Raw genomic sequence first — 22,661 nt, forward strand, 5'->3', positions numbered from 1 at the left:
AGCTCTCGTGGAGGCCACCTCTGTCTGCTCCTTCTGTTTCCTCTTTCCTGGCAAGGGGGAATTTTAAAACAAAATTATTTTTAACATCTATTTTTTAAACTTCCTGATTGCAAAAGAAGCACATGTTCAGTGTAGAAGATTTGGAAAACATGAACAATAAGGAGAAATTAAAAATCACCTGTGGATTCATTAAGCAGCATTACGGGTTCGGTGTATGTCCTTCTGGTTCCATTGCGCTCTCTCTCTCTCTCTCTCTCTCTCTCTCTCTCTCTCTATATATATATATATATATATATATATATATATATATATATATATATATATCTCCACACTTTTCCTGACCAAACTAGGAAGTTGTTATTTGTAGCCTCTCTTTTCACTTACCAATGAAATTTGAACACAGTTCTATGCCATTAAATATTCTTCTGCAGAAACATTTGAAAGGCAGTCTGGTATTCCATGGTACGGGCCATTCATTTAATGAATCCCATATTGATGGCCATATGGGTTACTACTCTAGAGTGTTCAGTGGTACAGTGGAAGAAACCACTGTGCCGAAATCTCAGTTCATGTCTAGAACTGTTGCTGTAGGATCTATCCCTAAAGTGGACTTGCCGAGTCAAAGCACATGCACAATTTGAAGGCAATTGACATGTGTCGACAACTTGCAGAAGGTCCGCCTGGTTCACATATGGGAATTCTAATGAACACATGGTGTGGATCCAGCCTAACTAGGGTGGGGGTGCTGATGGCAGGACACACAGAGGCACCACGAAGAGATGGTCTGCCACAATGGCTCCACAGAAAACCCTGCAAGGTTTGATGGAGAGCCCATAGGTAGTAGAAATTGGTTTTCTTCTATGCCCATGAGATGGCTGTTCAAGGGCATAGAGCCCAAGCTGACCTTTTGGCTGCCAGCTAACCAGTTCACCCCAAAAAGTGCACCAGCAAGAGTCACTGCTGGGAGCTGTTTCCTCCCTCAACTCTCTTCTACATTAGTTCCTTGACTCCATCACTGACTGATCACCTAATGTGTGAGAAAAGAATTGGAAACAGCAGGCAAATAAGTATCTCTGGCATATTCTTTGACATGCCTCCCCAATGTGTGCTCAATAGTCACTCCCTTCTACTCTTGCCAAGGGAGTCTTACCCTACTAGCAGTCTTCTAGATCTGGGCTCTTGATGGGGCATGTGGTTACCTCCCAGAGCTTCCCCTCATCTGGTATCCTTTGGGGAGGAGCAAAAGTAGGCAGGAACAGAAGGCTTTGTTGATTCCAGAAAGCCTTTCTCTAGTGGGAGAGACGCCATGATATTGATGCTGTAAAGGGGCCTCAAAAACATTTTCCCTGGACGCCTCCAGAGGCCCCGAGGCACATCTGGACGGCTGGGTTTGGGATCAGAGGGACCTGGCTCAAACTCTGGCTGCTTCTCTTACCATTTGTGGGACCCTGGGCAAATCACTTCCATGAGCCTTGGTTTCCACGTTTGCAGGACAGGGACAATATGGGGACAGCAGTCCCTCCTTCCTCTGATTGCTGTGGGGTTCAGGGAGCATTCAGCACACTGCACCAAGCCTCACCCATGGGGAGAATGCCGTATGGCAACCACACAGGGGTTACATGGCGTTTTGTGGAGGTGAAGAGGATGAATAGGTGGGAGCCAAAGCCAGACTGCCTGGATTCCAGCTGCTTTGCCTGGAGCAAGGAGCTCAGCAACATGTCTTTTGTTCCTTCCATGTATAATAGGGGTGATGATAGTACCTACTTCATAGCCTTCCTGTGGGGATTAAAAAATATGATATGTAAACAGGGCTTGGTCCATGGCTAGAGCTTAATAAATGTTAGCTATGGTTACTCCCATCATCACCATCTTCATCAGCCACACCATCCCTGCTTATAATAGAACTAGAGGCCCGGTGCATGAAATGTGCACACAGGTAGGGTCCCTAGGCGTGGCTGGCAATCAGGGCCAATCAGGGCTTTCTGACCCCTCGTGGTCAGTGCACATCATAGTAAGCGATCGAACTCCCAGTCGAACTCCCAAGGGGACACTTTGCATATTAGCCTTTTATATATATAGATAATTTTTTTCCTTTGCATTGTCTAATCTGCTGTTAATCCTATCTACTCTATCTTTCATCTCAGACAGTGTATTTTTTTTCTCTCTAGAAATTTAATCTGGGTCTTTTTATACCTTCTGTGTTTCTACTTAATATGCATAAGCTCTCCTTATCTTCTTACGCATAGAGAATATAGTTATAATAACTGTCTTAATGTCTGTACCTACTAATACCATCATTGGGGCCATTTCTGGGTCTGTTCTATTGATTGATTTTTTTCCTCATTATGACTTAAGATCACCACTGCTCATTTATATAGACTAGAGGCTCAGTGCACAAAATTTGTGCGGAGGGTGGTCCCTCAGCCCAGCCTGCCCACTCTCACAGTCTGGGAGTCCTCAGGGAATGTCCTACTGACAGCTTAGGCCCGTGCCCATCCCCATGGGGAGCGGGCCTAAGCCACAGTTTGGCCTCCCTCTGTGGGAGGCGACCGGGCTTATCAGGGGAAGGCGCCACCCTCATCACTCCACTGCTGCCGCAGCTGCCAAGGTGTTTTTATCAACACGGATGCCAGTCCCTTCACCACAAAAAAATGACAACTTTCTTTAGGCATTTTCAAGATGTCTCTTTCATAGGATATGACATTTCTTTCTTTCTTTTTTAATCTTCACCTGAGGATATTTTTCCATTGATTTTTAGAGTGTGAAAGAGGGAAAGACAGAGAGAAACATCAATGTGAGAGGGACACTTTGATTGGTTGCCTCCTGCATGAGCCCTGACTTGGGCCCCGGCCAGGGAGGAGCCTGCAACCTAGGTACATGCCCTTGATCAGAATTGAACCTGGACCCTGTGGTCCGCAGGCCGAGGCTCTATCCAAACCGGCTAGGGCAGGATATGACATATCTTAGCCCCTCCAGCAGTGGACCTTCGTTTTTTCCTCCAGGAGTGAGGTGGGAAAACCCTAGATCACCTTCTTGGATTCTTTTTACCCAAGTTACCAAGAACACTGTGAGTGGTGTACTGGGAGCTTAGCCAATGAGCAGTCAGAAAAGGTGTTCTTTTACCGCGCAGAGGCGGGACTGCTGGTGTACACTGTGGAGGCTTGGGCAGGCCCCTCTGTGTGTGTGTCTGCTCCAGCCATGCTGTGGTGGTTTGGGCAGGACTCCTGTGTGTGTATCCGCTCTAGGCCTGCTCCAGCCACGCTGCTGCGGCTAGAGCAGGCCCCCCTTTGTGTGTGTCCACTCCAGGTCTGTGCCATCCATGGCTTGCCTCACTGCGCATGCAGTCCCCTCCTTCCCACCTGCACGCACAGCTCCTCCTGAGTAGCAGTGACTGTTATGGTGTCCTGGCTAATTTGCATATTACCGCTTTATATATACTAGAGGCCCAGTGCACAAAAATTTGTGTACTCGGGGGGGGGGGGGTGTTCCTCAGCCTGGCCTATGCCCTCTCGCAGTCTGGGACCCCCTCGGGGGATGTCCACCTGCTGGCTTAGGCCCGCTCCCCGGGGGATTGGGCCTAAGCTGGAAGTCAGATGTCCCTCTGACAGCCCTCGGGAGATGTCCCCTTGCCAGCGGGGAGCAGGCCTAAGCTGTAGTCGGACATCCTTAGTGCTGCTGAGGAGGTGGGAGAGGCTCCCGCCAACACCGCTGTGCTGGCAGCCATCAGCCTGGCTTGTGGCTGAGCAGAGCTCCCCCTGTGGGTGTGTACTGACCACCAGGGGGCAGCTCCTGCATTGAGTGTCTGCCCCCTGGTGGTCAATGTGTGTCATAGTGACCAGTCATTCTGCTATTAGGGTCAATTTGCATATTACCCTTTTAATATATAGGATAGAGGCCTGGTGCATGGGTGGGGGCTAGCTGGTTTTCCCTGAATCAGGGTGTCCCTGATTAGGGTCGGGGTCCCACTGGAGTGCCTGGCCAGCCTGGGTGAGGGGCTGATGGCCATTTTCAGGCTGGCCACATCCCCCCGGTGACCCAAGCTCCCAGCCTCTCCTTTTTTTCTTTTTCTTTTTTTTTTTTTTTTCAGCAGGTATCTGGGATTTATTTATCTTCTATAATTGAAACTTTGTAGCCTTGAGCAGAGCCCAGTGCCGGCCAGGGAAGCTTGGTTTCTTCCATCGCCAGGGGCAACCCAAGCCTCCTGCTCACTCCAGCTTTGTGGCCACTACCATCTTTGTGACAGAGTGATAGAGTGATGTTTAATTTGCATATTCCTCTTTTATTAGATAGGATATAGATCACACTATGATAATAAAACTGTCTATTTTTAAAGGGTGGTTTCTTTTTAAAAATATACATATATTTTATTGATTTCAGATAGGAAGGGAGAGGGAGAGATAGAAACATCAATAATGAGAGAGAATCATTGATTGGTTGCCTCCTGCATGCCCGCTACTAGGAATGGAGCCTGAAACCTGGGCATGTGCCTTGACTGGGAATTGAACTGTGACCTCCTGGTTCATAGGTTGATGCTCAGCTACTGAGCCACACCACTTGGGCCAGGGTGGTTGCTTTCAAGTAGATTTCCAGAAGTGAAATTGCTGGGTCAGATGATACAAATGTTTTTAAGCCTCTTCCTTTCTCTGAATTCTATAGAAATTTAGAGCCCCTGCATCTGCCTCCATTAGCAACATGTGCGCATTCATTAAGCCTGGTGGTTTCTTGAGACTTGTCAGCAAATCTGTGGGTTTTTACGTCCCTGGGAACAGTAGAAAAAACACTTGACAATGCACCAAGATCTCCATGTGATGGGCGCAAAGCAGCAGGAGGGGGCTTAGGTGCTGGAGTGCTAATTTGTTTGCTGAGCCTCTACCATGTGTCAGGCACCGGCTTGTTATGTGATTTTCACATCCACACCAAAAGGGAGATACTGCTGCATCCATTTTACAGGTGAGGAGACGAGCTCAGAAACTTACCCAGGGTCACAAGCAAGTATGAGGCAGAGATTGGATTACAACATAAGTCTGCCAGGAGCTGCCCTTACCAGGCACTGTTCTAAGTGGTCCCACATAGTAAATGCACATGGTTACTGCTCTAATCCCCGTTTCATAGACGAGTCATTGTACCTGGGCTCTGCTGTGACTTTCCTGTCCTCCTGATATAGATGGAGGTGGGCATGAGAAGAGCTGGAAGAGCCTGGAAGTCTGTCCCCAACCTCACTGTTGAAAAGAAAGAGGACCCCCATCTCCAAAGGGGTACCCCATGGGTGACCCCACATCCTCTCAGCCAGAGGCCAGGACCTCCCCTCAACCCACTCCTCTCTGCTAAGCTCCATGTACCAGGATGATCCCCTGCCTGGACTCTATCCGAGATGAATCGCCAGACGATGTTAGAGACGAAGCTCAGACTTACTGGAGGTTTGCAGGACAAGAGGAAGTGAAAGCTGGGCTTCCACGGGGGCTTCCAGCAGGAAAAGAGAAGGGAGGGAGAGAGCTGAGCTTCCTTTGGGGAAGAGAGACCCATTTTCCTGCAGCTGCACCAAGGCAGAACCAAAGCAAGTGGAGTAAACAACCGGAGTGCCCCCCTCCCAAGTGCCTGCTTACTGCAGAAAGGATCCGTTGAGGCAGAGCCGCTGGGGGATAACATGACCATGGGCCGAAACTACACACAGCAACACGGAAAAACCTCACACGCCTAATGCTGGACCAAAAGGCCGACACCAAAGAGTACAGGCTCTGTGTATATGACCCTCCAACGCCGCCAAACCGAATGGCGCTTTCACAAGTCAGGACAGGGCTCCCCGCTGAGGGGGTAGGGACTGGACAGGTGATAGGAGGGCTTCCGCTGCTGCTCTCTTTGGCTGGCTGCGGTTACATTGGTGTGTTCAAGTTGGGAAAATTCACCCAGCTATTTTAATTTGTGCATTTTCCTACGTATATTATACTTCTACCAATTTGAGGGAGCAAATGGGCAGTGGGAGTTACTTCAGACAGCCTTCTAGATGATGAACTCGGGCTGTGTGGTAGCGAGAAAATCCAGCTTTGATATCAGTCCGATCTGGGTTTGAATTCCAGCTTACTAGTGGCATCACCTTGATTACAATACATCGGCTCCCTGAGCTTTAGTTTTCCCATCCAAAATATGGGCCCAGTGATGCCATAATCACAGGTAGAACGATAGGTATACAGTAGGTGGTCAGTAAATGCATGGCACCAGGTGACCCCTCCTCCCAGGAGGGAAGAGTCTAAGGTTCTGACCAAAGCAAAGGGCTGGGCACGCTGACTTCTCCCCACACCTCGGGCCCAGCCACTGGTTTCCAACTGACACAGAGCTGGTCACCCACAGAGGGGATTTCCACTTCGACCTCTCAGTGCACTCAGAGTGACCCAAGCTCAGTGGCCACAGAATCTTCTTTCAAAATTGCTGGACCATTGCCATCCCCAGCAGCTTTGACACGGTCATGGCTCCAAGGTTCTTGCTTTGCCTTCAGACCTGGTGAGGCCCCCTGCTGCCTGTCTCAAGGCCACATCCTGCTGGGACGCAGCAGCGCCTGGGCGTTCAGGAGGCTTGGCGGTCATCCTGACTCCCCGGCTGTTTTCTCACCTGTTAAATGGGGCGGAGGAACATGGGGTGGAGGCCCAGCCTGCACAATGGGGTTCTTGTGCAGATGCTGAGACATGGGGCTTATACGATGCTTGGCTTGCATACCGTAAGCGCTCAATAGTGGTAGTTGGTGTTCTCATTATTAGCATTAGCTTATGGAAGACAAGGACCACACTTGCAAGAAATCGCCCAGCCACCCAGCAAATGAAGGGCTTTCCTGAGCGCCAACTACCTGCTGGCCCCCAGGCAGACCCTGCCCCTGCCCGCTAGGGACTTTTGGTATCTCTGGAGTGACCAGACACATTTGAGCTGATTGGAGGCTGGGCTGTGCAGACCCCCGGTGGCCTGTCTGGTGGGTGTGGGTGGGGGTCTCATGCGGATTTGCACAATGTGGGTGGATCTGTCTGAGGAGTCAGAATGGGGGGATCACTGTGGACCCTAAGACGTTTGTCTGGTTTTACAAATGGGCCTATGAGCCATTTTTAATATTTATTTTTAAAATTCTTAGTAAAATATGCTCTAACAATATTGACCATGTTAACCATCGTTGAGTGAAGAGTTCAGTTGCATTAGGACTCAGTGGTTCTCAACCTTCCTAATGCCACGACCCTTTCATACAGTTCCTCATGTTGTGGTGACCCCCAATTTCATTGTTACAAATCGAACATAATTAAAGCATAGTGATTAATCACAAAAACAATATGTAATTATATATGTGTTTTCCGATGGTCTTAGGTAACCCCTGAGAAAGGGTCGTTCGACCCCCAAAGGGGTCGCGACCCACAGGTTGAGAATCGCTGCAGTAGGTGCACTCACACTGTGGTGAGCCGTCACCACCATCCATCCACAGCACTCTTCATCTTGCAAAACTGAAACTCCACACCCATTGAACTCTCCGTTTCTCTCTCCCCAGTTCCTGGCAACCACTATTCTACTTTCTGTCTCTATGAATTTGACTCCTCTACGTTCCTCAGCTGAGTGGAATCATGCAGTATTTGTCCTGTTGTGACGGGCTCATTTCACTTATCATAATGACCTTAAGTTTCATCCATATGATATGTATCAGGATTTTCTTCCTTTTAAAATTTGAATAAAATGATCCAATTTTTTAAAAAGTTTTACTGAAATATAATTTGCATGCCATACCATTTATTTATTTCTCAGTGTATAAATTAATGTGAGGTTTTTTTGTGTATGCACTGTTATGCAACCATCACCACAATCTAATTTTAGAACATTTTCAACAACCCCCCAAAATAACCCTACCCATTAACAGTTTCTCTGCATCGCCTCTACCACAGCCTTGGCCAGCCACTAAGCTACTTTCCGTCTCTATAGATTTGCCTATTCGTTTTATATGAGTAAAATCACGTTGTGGCCTTTATGAGAAGAGGAAAGTTGGACTCACAACGAGACAAGAAGATAGTGCACACACAGAGGCAAGGCCATGTGAGGGCAGTGAGAAGGTGGCCACCTGCAAGCCAAGGAGAGAGGCCTCAAAATGAAACCAAACCTGCCTTCACCTCGATCTTGGGCTTCCAACCTCCTGAGCTGTGAGAAAATAAATGTCTATTGTTTAAGCCAGCCAGTCTGTGGTATTTTGTTACAGCAGCCCTAGCAGTTAACACAGTATTGTTATTGGGTTGAATTCACCAGTGAAGTCATCCGGACCTGGAGTTCATTTATGAGAAGGTTTTAAACTAGAATTGATTATTCATTTTTCTTTAATAGATATAGGCTATTTCCAGTTGAGTGAGTGTGTGTCTTTCAAGGAAATTGACTATTCCATCTTAATGGTATTATCTTATATTCATTTTAATACAGAAAATTACAAGTAATAAAATAAAACCATCAGGTATTCCACTGCCTAAAACCAACCATTACTAATGTTTTGCTGTGTATCCTTCTGATAATTTTTATATATATGCATGCCAACCTTCTCATTTCCTCCCCCCTTTTTGGTTTTAACAAAATTGCTATTACCCTTCATATCCAGGATTTTGTTTTTGGTATTATCAAATCTTTAAAAACATTATGGGTTATGAATGGCTGATTAATAACTGGCTTAACTAACTCCTAACTTAAGTTGCTTCTGATTTTCGCGGGTGCATCACATAAAACACCACAGTCAATATCTTTTTCATCTGTGCCGTCATCTTCGTTTACAGTTCCCAGAGTGGAAATACTGGGTCGACCAGTTTATTGACTTTGGGTATTGAGCTCCCTGTGCTTGGTAGGGGGAAGGCAGAGAGAGGGAAGAGCTGATCCCCCCACTTCAGGGGCTTGCCCTCTGCAGACCAGCCCAACCAGCACAGCCAGTGGGAGTACCGGACAACCTGGCAACAGGGCTGTTTGGAGGCCTGCAGGGGTCCCCACCCTGGCGGTGGCCTCGTTGGCACAGATCTAAGTGGCTCTGGGTTACCTACCAGATGGAGGCTATATCGTCCAGGTGCGGGCTGTACAGGCCTTACTTCTTAGTTCTTCTTCCTTCGGAGGCTGTGGTATCATTACGAGGCATATGCAAAATGGAAGCAAAGACCGAGCCAAGCTTTGTGCAGACAAGTGAAGGCAGAGCCCAGCCTCCTCCCAGCACTCTCAGTCCTAAGGGAGCTCCCAGCCTGATGAGGCAGGTGCTGTCTCTGGGAATCCCCGGGCTTTGGAGGAAATAAAGTCCCTTGTTCCCCAGGATGCCCGGTCTGAGTGAAGCGTCAAGATTCACACACGAGAACGTGCACAGGCACCTACAGAGGAATGTACTGTGTAAGCAAGTGTAAATGAACACCGTCCCTGGCCCGGCGTGTGCCTGGATGCAGTGGGGTTTCCTAGAACTTCTGGGAACGAGAAGGGCCTGGATCCATGGAGAGGACGTTGGGCAGAGGCAGGATGGGGGCTGGGAGGAGGGGGATGACCTGTGGGACAGGCTGGCCAGTTGGTGTGATAGATCCCTAAGAAGGGAAGCCCCAGAGGGTCCCTTCAGTCCCTTGTCAGCCACTTAGGGGGCATTTGGGAGAGCAGGGCCAATGTGAAGGTGGGGGGTTACTTGGGGTTTTAATTTCCAAGAGTACGCTTCTCTCCCCTGCCTTGTTCCTCTTCCCACCACCCCAGTTCACCTCAAGACTGGAGAAGGACCCTAGCTGGTGTGGCTCAGTGAATAGAGCATTGGTCTATGGACTGAAGGGTCCCAGGTTTGCTTCTGTTCAAGGGCACATGCCTGGGTTGTGGGCTTGATCCCCGGTGGGGGGCGTGCAGGAGGCAGCCGATCAATGATTCTCTCTCATCACTGATGTTTCTATCTCTCTTTCCCTCCCTCTCCCTTCCTATTTAAAATCAATAAAAATATATTTAAAAAAAAAAAAAAAGACTGGAGAAGGAGCCTGGGCTTGGCAGCAATCATATCCTTCACTGAGTGCCTACCCCATGCCCAGGTGGCATAGCACCTGCCACCTGTCCAACCATCCTCTCTCAGGGAAGCCGGTTACATCCAGTCCACAGCTGAGGACACAGGGGCCAGGGAAGGGAACTATGCTGTCAGGGTCTCCGAGCCGAGCTGCGGGGGTACTGCAGTCAGAGCCTCATCAGTGGGACTATGCCATCCTCCAGGGGCTCCCCAAGCTCCAGGCCCCTCTGCTCCTCTCCTGTCCATCTTCCCCACATGCGTGCCATCCTCTATCAAGGGGCACATGGCACCGACTCCCAGGCTACGAGGCTCTCAACCTGAAGCCACTGAGCCCCCTAGGGCACACCTGTGATGCCTGGGGACATTTTGGCTGTCAGACTTGGTGGGGAGGGGGCTCCTACTGGATCTAGTGTGGGGTCAGGGATCCGCTCAGCGCCAGAGGCGTGGGGCCGCTTGCCCGTGGTGCGGGTGGGGAAACCCTGCTCCGGGTCGGGCAGGCTCACCCTCCTGGGGGCTTCGTGCCAGGTGCCTGTGCCTGTGCCCTCCGTCTTGGCCAGATGTGGGCACCAACACGTTGCAGATGTGGAGGGAAGCCTACAGACAGGCACCTAGCCACCTGGAGACCCTGGCGAACATTCTCTGCTTGATGTTCCACCCAGTCTCTCTTGAACTCTTGCTCAACTACGCCTCGGCTTTTGGGCTTCTGTGTTTGTCTCTGTTTTGTCCAATTTTAGGAAGAATCCTGTTAAGTCAGTTCAGCCAGCATCCCCCTGACCCCTGATGTTTCCTGTCAGTATTTTCCATCCACCGACACCCATCCTCCTCCTTGGTTATAAATTCCCGTTTCTCCTTGTTGGAGTTAAGTTCAATCCCTCTTCCCCAAGGGGTGACCCCTCTGTAATGGCCCCCTTGAGTAAAGTCTGCCCCCCTGCCCTGTAGCAAGTGTCATTAAATAACTTGAACATCCTTTTCAGATGGGGATAGAGAGGACTTTGGACTAATATTTTTTCAGATGCAACGGGAGGGGCCAACCCCTGGCCAGGTGCACAAACCCCCACCCTCTGCAGGCCAGAGCCCCAGGGGTGGGGACTTCACCAGGCAGCTGTGGGCAGGGTGGAGGTGGTGGTGGGAGGGAGGGGGTGGAGCCTCCTTTTTCTAGGCCATGTGTCACCAGCCTCCTGCCCAGGGGCACTGCCCCGGCTCGATCCTGCCAGTGTAGGTGGCAGTGAGAAGCTGGGGCCTACTCCCCAGAGCCTTTGGAGCAGATCTCGGACCTTTGGAGCTCTATGTCGCTGGCCCCCCAGAACCCTGAACATGGCAGATGGGGTGCAGGCCAACCCCAAAGGGTTCAGAAAGACGGTGCTGGTTAGACACCCCTCTGGGTGGAGGGGCCCTGATCTTAGGGCCTCTTCTTCAAGGACCTCCAGGTACGTGCCTGCTCCCTGGGGATAGAACCTTCCATGCAGAGCAGCCGGGATGGAGGTGGGGAACTGGCTCCTTAAATCCACATATCCAGAAAGAGAGCTCTGAGTCTCTGAGGGGTGGCTGAGGAATGTCTCTGCATTTTCAGCACTAGAAGGGCCTTACGGATCTAGTCCATCCTCATGAGGCAATCGAGGCCCAGAGAGGCTATGAGATCTATCGGAGTCACACAGCATTTTAGAAGCAGAGCTGGGACTAGAATCCAAGGATCCAGGTCCCTTGGCTCTGAGTGCAAGACCCAGCCACCAGGTTGAGTCACATGACTTTCTGATCCAAATATGGCAGGGGGTTGGTTCTGATCTGCAACAGTGATCTGACTCCATGAGGCAATGAGCCGACTCCTGCTCGGGGTGGGAGGGGAGAGGCTCCTGGTACCTCCTGGCTCCGCCATTCTGGGGGCTGAGCCTTTGGGAGGTGCAGGGCAGGTAGGAGGTGCTCAGATCTTCCTGGAGCTGCTAATCACAGGGATGGGCAGCAGGAACCACGGCATCAATGTCGCCAGGGTCAACAAGGGACAGCACTGAGTGCATCTGTAATGATAATGAGGCCGGGGCAGGAGCAGCAGGCCTGGAATTGCAGGAAGGAGGAATGGCTCGACTCAGGACCTGGGTTTCGTCCTCTCTCAGATCTAGCCTTGCTTTGAAGTTCTTCACCGTCACCATCCTGGCCAGCAGCAGTGAGTAAAGGCTCTGGGGAGATGCCTCCTCCCCACCCCCCCAGTCACCCCACTCCCCAGGCTTTCTCCCTTGACCTTGGGCAGCCTGCTTCTCCATCCGCTGAGCAGCTGCAAGACCTTGGGCCTGTCCCTTGTCTTTCTGGGCCTCCAGTTTCCCGCTCAGCCCCTGGCAGGCTTCACCCTCTCTCCGGGGCTGCTCATTCCTCCTCCGCCTGTAAACACACGCCACGAGCAGTTGGCATTTACAAGCCTCAAGAGGCAGGGCCCAGAGCTGAGCAAGCATCGTAAAGTGGTGGCATTCACTGGGCGTCTGGGCACCCCAGCACAGCTGGGTGTTTGTGTACTTTGGAGGTGTGTTTGTGTATGTGTGTACATGTAAACAGAAGCTAATGGTTTGTTTATGGACATACACATGTGTCTATAGGTGTGCCCGAGCATACGATGATGTCCCTGTATGTATACATTTCAATAAAGTGTGCATGTGTATTGAGTTGTATGTGTCTCGAGGATGTATAAGAACATAGGGGTACATACACCTGTATGTGGTGTGTATGGAGCAGTGGTGTCTATGTGAGCATATAAAAAGTTGATGGAGCAGGTCCAGGGACTTCTTACCCAGGGTGGTAACCCGGGCATGTGGATCGGGGCCAGCTGAAGCCCCTGACACATATTGAACCCCCACAGGCCTAGACGTTCCGGTGGCAGGTGCCTCGGGTCGATGGAAGATGACCTGAACCTCTCGCTGGCTTTCCCTGCAGCCTGTCCCCCCTCTCCTGGACACGGCCAGCGTGGAGGAAAAGAAATGCCAGAGGCAACATAAGGCTCCATGTGGCCGGACATGAGACAGCGCTGGGTGAATTCGGGCAAAGTGACCTGTTATTTGGAAAATAACCACTGAGTTCAGCCCAAACCACTGGCCAGGGACGGAGCCTCTGGCCCAACTGAATGCAGACTTTGTGTGTGTCTTGCACTTGGAGTGTGGACGTGGCCTTGCTTCAGGCCGCGGATCCCACTCTGGGCGCTGCCCGTGGGAGAGTGTATTCGTGAGGTGTGAGTGTGTGTATGAGTGAGATGTTTAAGTGGTGTGAGGAATTTGTGGGTGAGCGTGTGCATGAGTGTTTTTCATTGACAACCAGGAGATTGTGCATCTGTGTGTGAGGTGTGAGGGTATGAATATGCGTTGAGTGTGTGTAGCAGTGTGCAGCGTGTGAAGGAGAGGATGAGGTATGTGTCTGTGTGTGTCTGTGTGTGCCCACCTTTTGTGTGATGGGCCCTGGGGATGAAGCCACCCCGAGGGGGGTAATGCCTGCACAACTAGAGGATGGGTGGGGTAGGAGGTCGGGGCTCAGGCTGGGGAGTGAGGGGCCAGGACCTCACACAGGACCTCAGGGGCTCTGCACAGAGCGCCCCGAAAGGGAATGCCATTATTGGCTGTTGTCAGATTTAGGAATTGAGGTCAAAGAGGTTATGCAACCTGCCTACAGTCTCACAGTGTTAAACCTGTTTGCAAACCCAGTCCATCCAACTCCCAAGCTGCTTGGCACACATTTTTCTCCAGCACCAAAAAGCCAGCAGAGCAGAGCTAACCTTCCCAGACATTCCCTCCCGCACCCCCTCCCCTGCGCCCCCTACCCCCGGCCTTTCAACAGTCAAATCTCTGTACAGCTCAAGAAACAGGCTCAGGCCCACAGGATGCAGGGTCCCCTCTCTCCCTGTCCCAGGCCCCAGTGTAGACACCTATATAGCTCTAAACCATCCTCTTAAAGTCATCTGTCACTTCTCCCTACTTCTTCCCCATGCCCTCTCTTGTTTGCTCCTTATTCTCTGTAATGTCGAAAATCGCAGAGCCAATAGACAGGGAGACTCTGGTGGGGCAGGATTCCCAACATCAGCTCTCTGAGGGGGCAGGCATGTCCAGCCCAGGGGCCTAACAAGCCCCAGGAGTTGGCAGGGGGCCATGCAGGGAGCGAGTGTCTGGTGCACGCTGGCTCCAAACAGGGCACTACCCCGGGGGAATCCCAGGAGGTCAGTACTAATGTTCCCATTTTACAGATGGGAAAATGGAGCCCTGGGGAGCTGTAGTTATGGGCCCAGGTCTGTCTGTGCTCGTCCCACTAAGGCATGTTGAGATGGTGAGTTTCCTGTCACTCATGATGTGACAGCCACGTCTCAAGAAGCAAGTAGTCTCGGCCTTTGGGATTCCATCCAGTCTCCAGTTTCTGAAATTCTTGGTGCCTCCCTCTCCTGGGACGATTCCTATTCAGGCTGTGGAGGAGGGTGGAGAAAGTGGAGAGAGTGGCGACAGGGTGCTGAACTGGGCACCTAGCCCTGGACCCAGCTGGAGGAGCCCAGGGAGGGGGAGACAGGCAGGAGCGGCCCTGCATGGTGGTGGCATCACAGCTCTGGGGCACACACACCTGGACTCATGTCCGGGCTCAGCCACTCCAGGCTCTGAAACCTTCACTGTTCTGAGCCCTGGTTTGCTCATCAATTGGGGCTAGAGCAGCTCTCCTGCCTGTGTGTGTGTTGGGGGGTGGGGTGCATCACCCAGGTGAGTGCCTGGTGTCGACTCGGCAGTGAGCCAGGAGGAGATGCAGACGCAGCACAGGCCAGGAGGCCAGCAGGCAGGGGAGCGGGGAGGAGAGGCTGTCACTGGGGTGGGCAGGCTGCCAGGTGCCAGGAAGCTGATGTTGCTGGTACAGGAAGGGTCATTGCTCTATTGCTTCCTGTGAGACACTGACAGAGGGAAAGGAGTGTGTGTGTGTGTGTGTGTGTGTGTGTGTGTGTGTGTGTGTGTGTGTCTTCATTGAATGACCAGGGCACCCAATTGTCTCTGGACTTATCCTGAGATGTACCAGCCCCAGGACTGTGGTTGGGACGCTGAGTCCCCGCTAGGGGCAGAGGAGCCAGGCCAAGGCAGAAGGGCCCAGAATCAAACCCCAGCGTCCTGAAGAGCAGGTCCATGTGCGAAACCCTTACAGTTTCCTGACCAGTTGGGCTTTGGGTTCTCACTGCCTGGGTCCAAATTCTGTCTCTGCTGCTTTTCAATGTGTTCTTGGGCAAGTTACTAAATGCTCTGGGCCTCAGCGATCTCATCTGTAAAATGGGCAGCTCCACCACAATAGCCTTTCACCAGGCTGCAGTGAGCACTCGATGAGTTAATGTGCAGAAGGGGCCTAGGACAGTGCCTGACAGGCACTGAGAAGTCCTCGGCATGATGGTAACTAGTATTATTTCCTCAGGGCCACAGGGCTTAATGTAAGGACGTGGGCTATGAATACTCTGTACATGGCTTCCTTCCTCCCGCTCTGCCTGCTGCCCGCCCCCATTCCCCTGGCCCTGGGTGCGGGGAGGACAGCCAGGCGGACAGGGCAGGCTGTGCACAGCGTCCCCTTGGTTCTCTTGCAGTCCTGCCCGCAGCGCACAGCAGCCTGTTCAACCTGAAGACCATGGTGGAAGCCATCACGGGGAAAAATGCCATCCTGTCCTTCGTGGGCTACGGCTGCTACTGCGGGCTGGGGGGGCGTGGCCTGCCCATGGATGAAGTAGACTGGTAGGTTCCAGAATGCCAGGGCGGCTCTCAAAACCGGGCGGGGCAGAGGAGGTCAGACTGGTCTCTATCTTCGAGAGGTGGGAGAGGCCCGTTCCCCAAACGATGAGGCTTGTTTGATGGGTTAGTGACGACGAGCTGACCTTTGACCCGTGTCCTCTCCAACCATGGTGGACACACTCTATTGTCCGTCTCAAAGGTCTCCGGCCTGGAGGCATTTGAACTCCCGCTCTTGCCAGGAAGGAAACTTTGACCTCCCCCAAACACACCCTGATGCTTGACCAAGGCAAGGCCTGTGACCCCTGCCCCCATCACATTGCAGGCTCTGAAGGTCAGGGCTGTGTGTGCTTCCTCCATCCCTCAGGGAGTCCTGGAAGTTATGGCTTGTCTTCCACTCCTGTCTCCCCAAAAGCAGCCAGCACCAAGTCTGGTACCCCGGGAGCTTAATAAATGCATGTGGACTAATTGTTTTCCCTCCACCAGAGGGGATAGGAACAGCCACCCCACATTTGCTTCCTGTCCCCCACCCCCCCCTCCCCACTCAAGCCTTCAGACTTTGGTTCTTCCTGGGCACCATGCACAGCCAGGTACGGCCTCTGCATGTAGTCAGTGTATAACCCTAACCCTCCCTCCTACTTGACCACGTTGCTGGACCACCTGGCCCTTCTGGAAGCTGCAGCCAGGGCTCCCGGGGGGAAGCTGGAGCCCTGGGCACAGACAAAGAGGCATAATCATGGACAAGAACCTAGGGCACTGGCCTGCTTTGCCTGGCTGTGTGACCTCAGGAAAGTAACTACCCCTCTCTGGGCCTCAGTCTGAAGGTCTGACCAGTGAGGGAATGGGACAGATGAGCAGGGTCTCTGCTGGTAGGAGATGGGCCTAGCCTGGCTATGTGGGCCTGTTCTCCTCTCCCCACCCCTAGGTGCTGCCATGCCCATGACTGCTGCTACCAGAAGCTCTTTGACCAGGGTTGCCACACCTACGTGGACCATTATGAGTACAGCATCGAGAATAATACTACGATTGTCTGCAGTGAGTCCCTCCCCCGACATCTGCCCCAGCCTGTGCTGGGGCCCTGTGCAGGGCTGCCAGATGAAATACCGGACGCCCAGTTAAATTTGAAGTTCAGATAAACAACGAAAAATGTTTACGCAGAAGTATATCGTAAACATTTCATGGGATACACTTATGCTAAAAATTTAATATTAGCATAATGCCAATTAGTGTTAGTATAGAATTTAAGAATTAGCATAAGTATGTCCCATGCAATATTTGGGATATACTGATACTAAAAATATTTGTTTGTCTGAAATGCAAATTAACCAGGCCTCTTGTTTTATTGTTTGTTCAATCTAACAACCCTCGCCGTGGCTCTGGCACATCTCCCTGGTATGTTCTGATCCCCAAGCCTGACGTGGTCCCCATTTCTCTCGTCCTGGAGATTCCTCAGCTCTGTAGATTCTGATTCAGTGGGTCTGGGTGGGGCCCAGGAATCTCTTAGGTGATTTCGAGACTTTATGACACTGGCCTGGGAGCCGGGGGTTGGGGGTTTAAAGCCGGGTTCTGCCAGCATCTCCTGACCCTGTAGCCCTGGGCAGGGCCCTTCCCTACCTGGCTTCAGTCTCCCCATGGGTACATGAAGGGGGTTGGTTCCCTTTCAGTTCTGTCACTGGGACCCCACCAGAAGGTGGCGCCATCCCAGGACTCTCAGAGTTTCCAGATTTCAAGCTATTGGAGTCAGGCCCGGTGGAGTTTCCTCCTTTACCAGGACTCCCCATGGTCTTTTCCCAACGGGTGCAGTATCCAAGCTAATGGCCCAGGCGTCCCTGCCCTGCCTCCCCTATGCGCCCCTCCCTGGGGCAGCAGGTGTCCCCAATCCCATGCTGTGGGCAGCCTGAGCTCCCTTTGTCTCCTTTCTTAACCAGGCTCTGCTCCTAGTCCCTCACTAACAGCTCACCAGCAACCCCAGCTTTGCAAAGAAACTCGTCTCCTGTTCTCTGGGAAAGAATCTGGAGCTTGGGGGGTGGGGGGAACTGGGTACACCTGGGCCCTTGGGAACTCCGGGCTCTGTGGGCCTCCTATGCTGCTGTTCAAACATGGGGCCGAGGGGCTGGCTTGAAAGAGGGGGTGTCCCTCCATTTAAACCCCAAGCAGTGGTTTTCATGGTAACTTCTGGGGATTCCTGGGGCAGGGGGAATAGCTGCGGTAAGAGGTGATGGTGGGGGGTGGTGGGGGATGGGGGTCCCTGAGTGGCCCGCTGGCCCTTTAATGTATATTACAGTTTAAGAGGCTTCTCTTTCAGCTGTTTGATGCATTAGCCTTCGGCAAAGAGTTTCGTTTAAGAGAAAGGATTCTGTTGATGGAAAGGTTGAAATATTTGCAAACCATTGGCTAGTGGGTGGTTCCCAAAGGGTGTTTCCCCAACCTGGGGCATCTGCATCCCCATGGCACTTGTCAGAAACGCAGATTGCCAGGCCCTGCCTGACCTACTGAGTCCGAAGCTCTAGGGGTGGGGCTGGGCAGTGTTTTCACAAGCCTGCCAGCTGGCTCGCACGCACACCTCCGGTTGGGAATTGCTGGGGTAAATGATTTCCGGAGGCTAATGTTAATAACAGCAGCAGTGGCTACCATGCATCAGGCATTTGCTCCGTGGGAGGAAGTGCTTTCCTCATTGGATCCTTAGCACGAACGCCCTCCAGGGTGGGTGTCCACAATTCTGTGATGGGAGAGAGTTCCTGACACCGGAGTTCTCGTCCCAGCTCTGCCTTGGGGGTGTTGGTGACTTAGGTAAACCCATCCCCCTCTGAGCCTCAGTTTCCCAACGATGCAACGACAGGCGGGCCTTGCGTGCCTCTCCAAGGTTCGCATGCACACAGCCACCTGGCGGGCTGTTAATGCAGGCTGCCCAGCCCAGCGCTTTGGCGCTCACAGGCCTGGGGTGGGCCTGCGGGGGGTGCTGGTGCAGCTGGCCCCGGACCACTGGACCCTCAGAGTGCATGCACTCCCCTCCCCATAGGAGATCGCAACCAGACGGACTGCGACAGGCAGACCTGCGAGTGCGACAAGAGCGTGGCTCTGTGCTTCCAGAGGCAGACGTACAATGAGAAGCATCGCAACTACCTCAACATCTACTGCCAGGGCACCACCCCCAACTGCAGCATCTACGAGCAGCCCAAGAAGGAGACCTGTAGCCCCGCCTCCTCGCCACCCCCTGCACTGCCCTAGTGCCCTCTGGGGGCTGACAGAGAAGAAGGGTGGCAGTTCCTGCTCTGGGGACCAGGCACATGGAGCAGGCAGAGGTGGGGGTGGACCTGGAGCCTATGGGCTACCCTGCCATCTTCTCCCTGGAGCCCTCCAGCAAGGCTGGTCCCCAGAGGATTCAGGAAGGCCTGGGCCCTGACTGTGGCCACCGGGGTCCTCCAGCCCAGGACTGGGCATGTCCGTGTCCTGCTGTTGGTCCTGGACTTGGCAGGGAACGTGTGGCTTGTTGGCGTCACTCCTGAGTGTGGAAGACGAGACCTGAGAGAGAGGCCCCAGGCCCCCAGGTCTCTGACAAACACAGGAGAAGGCAGGGCCCAGCCCTCAGCCTCTCCCCCTGCACCTCCCCTCATGCAGCAGCCAGGCCAGTGGGTGGAAAGACCTTAGGCCTGGGGAGGAAAGGCTGAGGGCTGGGACCCTCCTGGGTGAAAAGGGAAACAAAGGCCCAGGCAGGAAGCTGAGCAGAAGATTCAGGGAGGCCGGGAGGGAGCAGCCTGGGGAGGAGGAAAGGGTAGGGAGAAGGGGAGAGAGGGGTGAGGGTCAGATGTCTAGACCAGAGGTGTGGAGCTGGGTTGAAGAGCCTGAAGGTGGAGAGGAGGAGTGAGGGTCACATTTTTTGAGGAAGGGGCTCCTGCAATCCAGAGGTTCTCTCCTTCCTTACGAGTCCTTTCAGCTTAGTGAGATCTTTTATGCTAAGGTTTGTGGACGGGGCTGCACCTGCTTTACATTGGTCTAGGAGCTGCCATTGCCGAAGGGGTTCTCCTTGGCCAATCTTCACTCAGGCTCCTGAGACCTCTTACCAACCTTTGGGTTTCCATGTCCATCTCAGCATCACCTAGCTGTAGCAAGAATCCTGCCTTGTCATTTTAGCAAGAATCCCCACCCACCATTAATGTCTGACCAGATTCCACATCCTCCATCGTCTGATCTGGCCTGCCCTCAGCAAGAATCCTATTAGGTCAGTGTAGCAAGAATTATCTTACCCTCTTAGCAATTGTCCATCCCCCAACCCACCTCCGGCTCCTCTAAATCCCCACTTAAGAAGAATGTGGCTTTGTGATTGTTGTATTAAGAATGGAGCCCAGTGCTATACTGCCCCCTGTTGCAGTAGTCTTGAATAAAATCTGTTTCTACCACTGAACCGACTGCCCAGCATCTGGTTTTCTAAGGGCCGTGGCGCCATGACTTGGGTGATACCTGAGTCATCATTGGACCCCAGGCCTCTCCGCCAGGACCCCAAGTGTGCACCTTGGAAGCCTTTGTCTGGTGCATCAGGGTCCATTGGTGAGTCCAGCTCCTGAGCCAGGGCTGGGGATCAGTGCCTGCTGCCGTGTGGTGAGGACAGGCTTTGATTCCTAAGGTTCGAGTTTCTCCCTGAAGCAGGTTAGAATTCCTGGCTGATGTGTTTGAAAAGTGCCTGCTGGGCCGGAAGTCATCCTTCCAGACTCTTCCTTTTGAGGAGGGAGGCATTCCCTAACTCTCTAGGCTGGACATTTTCCCCTGGCTCTTTGGAAAGCGTCTCTGTTCTCCCTATTTGATCCTGCTCCTCCCAAAGGAACTTCCTAGTCAACTGAAACCCGACTTCTCAAATCCCTGCTGAATTTGGAACTTCGCTGTCTTCTTTGGGAAACTTGAGGCCTCCACAAACTGGTTCCTCTAAGGCCTGTTCCTTCCCATCTCCCTCTCTTACCACCTTTGGTCTTCCCTTCAGTACCCGTGCATCTATTCATAGGACCTTCTTTAAATCTCTACCTTCTCACCCCTCTGTCCACCCCGCCATCCCCTTTCCCTGCCCACGCCAGTCCCTCAACTTCCTACAGTCACTTGAATCGCTTCTGCACACCCCCGAGCCTATTAAGGAGCCCCAACAGGACTCAGGGGTCCCCGAAAGCAACTCCTAAAGCTAAAAAGGAAAAAGGCTCATTGGAAACAGACTGGACATTTTGTCCATTCAGACGGGCCTCGGGGACATCCAGATGACTGCTGGATGTCCCCTGAGTCTCTTGCCTAAAATGCAGTCCACAGCCTTTGTAAGATTACATATTAGGACACATGAAAAACCATAAAAGTCCTTTCCATAAATATTGGTACAAAGCGTTAGCCCTCATGTTGAATCAGTAACCTCAATTTGTTTCATCTGCCAAAAACATAATTTGGATAAGTAATATAAAATGGAGCAGAGATGTGATCTATTTTATTTAAACCAATGACTCTGTATCACTATGTTTTACTTAATCATGGCTAAATTTTTAGAATGAAACCTATTAAGATCTGTTTTATCATCAGTATGTGTGTATGTGAGTATGTAATGTATGTGTAATATTTTCCTACTCAAGATGGTATTACCAAATTCATTTATAAAGCTCCCATTCAAAATGACTTCGAGATAAATAAGCACTTACATACATTCAGTATTCCTAAAATACTCAAAAATATAGAAACTAACCCAATATTTTTACGCCCGTGTTCAAAGATTTGAGCAAATCTTTGATAAATAAGACCAGTTTAATATCACTGGTTTAACAAAAACAGCCATGTCTTCGGAGTTATCAGCAGTAAAGTATAATATGAGCATACACTTTATTCTACTCAGGTTTACTAGTTAAATAGGATAACATCATATCTACTAGATGCTTTCAATTATAAATATTATAAATTCAATGTAAGAACAAGTGCACAAGTAAAGATACAGCAAGAATGAATTCTTTGGCCCTAACCGGTTTGGCTCAGTGGATAGAGCGTCGGCCTGTGGACTGAAGGGTCCCAGGTTCGATTCCAGTCAAGGGCATGTACCTTGGTTGCGGGCACATCCCCAGTGGGAGGTGTGCAGGAGGCAGCTGGTCAATGTTTCTCTCTCATCGATGTTTCTAACTCTCTATCCCTCTCCCTTCCTCTTTGTAAAAAATCAATAAAATATATTTAAAAAACAATGAATTCTTTGATTCTACTACTTCATGTAGACCAAACACCACAGTAAACCAAGAAACCCATGTCTTTAAGTTTTTTAGGATTTGGCTTTTATGATACTTGCCTAACATGCATGGACTATAAAAACAGTTAGCAGGGGAATAACCTGAGATGAGGCTAGCTTTGTTTAATGTTGTAAGATGTCCGCCTAAAAACAGTTTCCAAACTCTTTTTAGTAACTTGTAACCTCAGAGTTATGTAAAATGAAATTAAGGGATCAACAGACATTAAATATATAGATCATTTCTAAGTAAGTTAAACTATTGAATATGAATTACCAAGCATAAGTTTAAGCTTATATACTTTTGGCTTCTTTTTATATGGGATAGAGAAATACATTTGGGTCTCTTAATAAACATAAAAAGTTATTAGAGAAAATTGTGAGATGGTATATTTATAAAATTTGCTAATTTACTGTAGAATGTTGCTATGTGGAAGCCAGTTAACAATGGTCTATTTCCTTGTATCCACTGGAAATGAAGGTTACTCAGGGTTAAGAATTCTAATTAATATATTTAAACAAAACTACTAGGAATAATAAAGATGAAGAAAAAACTGTAGGCAAAATATGCAAGAATGTAGGATACATTTTCGTTTTTTAAAAAAGGAGAGTAATTTGTTTTAAAGCCGTTGTTCAGAGGGTTTTTAAAAATTGTTACAGAATGAGAAAGAGAAAAAATGTAGGACAAAACAATTTTTGAGTGGATATAGAAGGTTGTAAAGGGTTT

General features: G+C 50.9%; 1 protein-coding gene across 2 annotated transcripts; it reads left to right on the forward strand.

Annotated features, from left to right (window-relative positions):
* Nucleotides 1-11,172: 11,172 nt before the first annotated feature.
* On the forward strand, nt 11,173-20,107 carry PLA2G2F (phospholipase A2 group IIF). 2 transcript variants are annotated; one of them, XM_036351837.1, is made up of 5 exons: nt 11,173-11,427; nt 12,109-12,158; nt 15,567-15,711; nt 16,631-16,740; nt 18,725-20,107. In XM_036351837.1, exons 1-5 carry the CDS (start codon nt 11,315-11,317, stop codon nt 18,931-18,933), a joined length of 627 nt encoding a protein of 208 aa, XP_036207730.1. In that variant the 5' UTR covers nt 11,173-11,314; the 3' UTR covers nt 18,934-20,107. The 2 variants fall into 2 exon arrangements, with proteins under 2 accessions (XP_036207730.1, XP_036207729.1); XM_036351836.1 differs by lacking the exon at nt 11,173-11,427 and having other exon boundaries at nt 11,815-12,158.
* The last annotated feature ends 2,554 nt before the right edge of the window (nt 20,108-22,661 follow it).

The sequence above is a fragment of the Myotis myotis genome, unplaced genomic scaffold (assembly GCF_014108235.1).
Source record: "Myotis myotis isolate mMyoMyo1 unplaced genomic scaffold, mMyoMyo1.p scaffold_m19_p_2, whole genome shotgun sequence".
In the NCBI taxonomy this organism is placed as follows: domain Eukaryota; kingdom Metazoa; phylum Chordata; class Mammalia; order Chiroptera; family Vespertilionidae; genus Myotis; species Myotis myotis.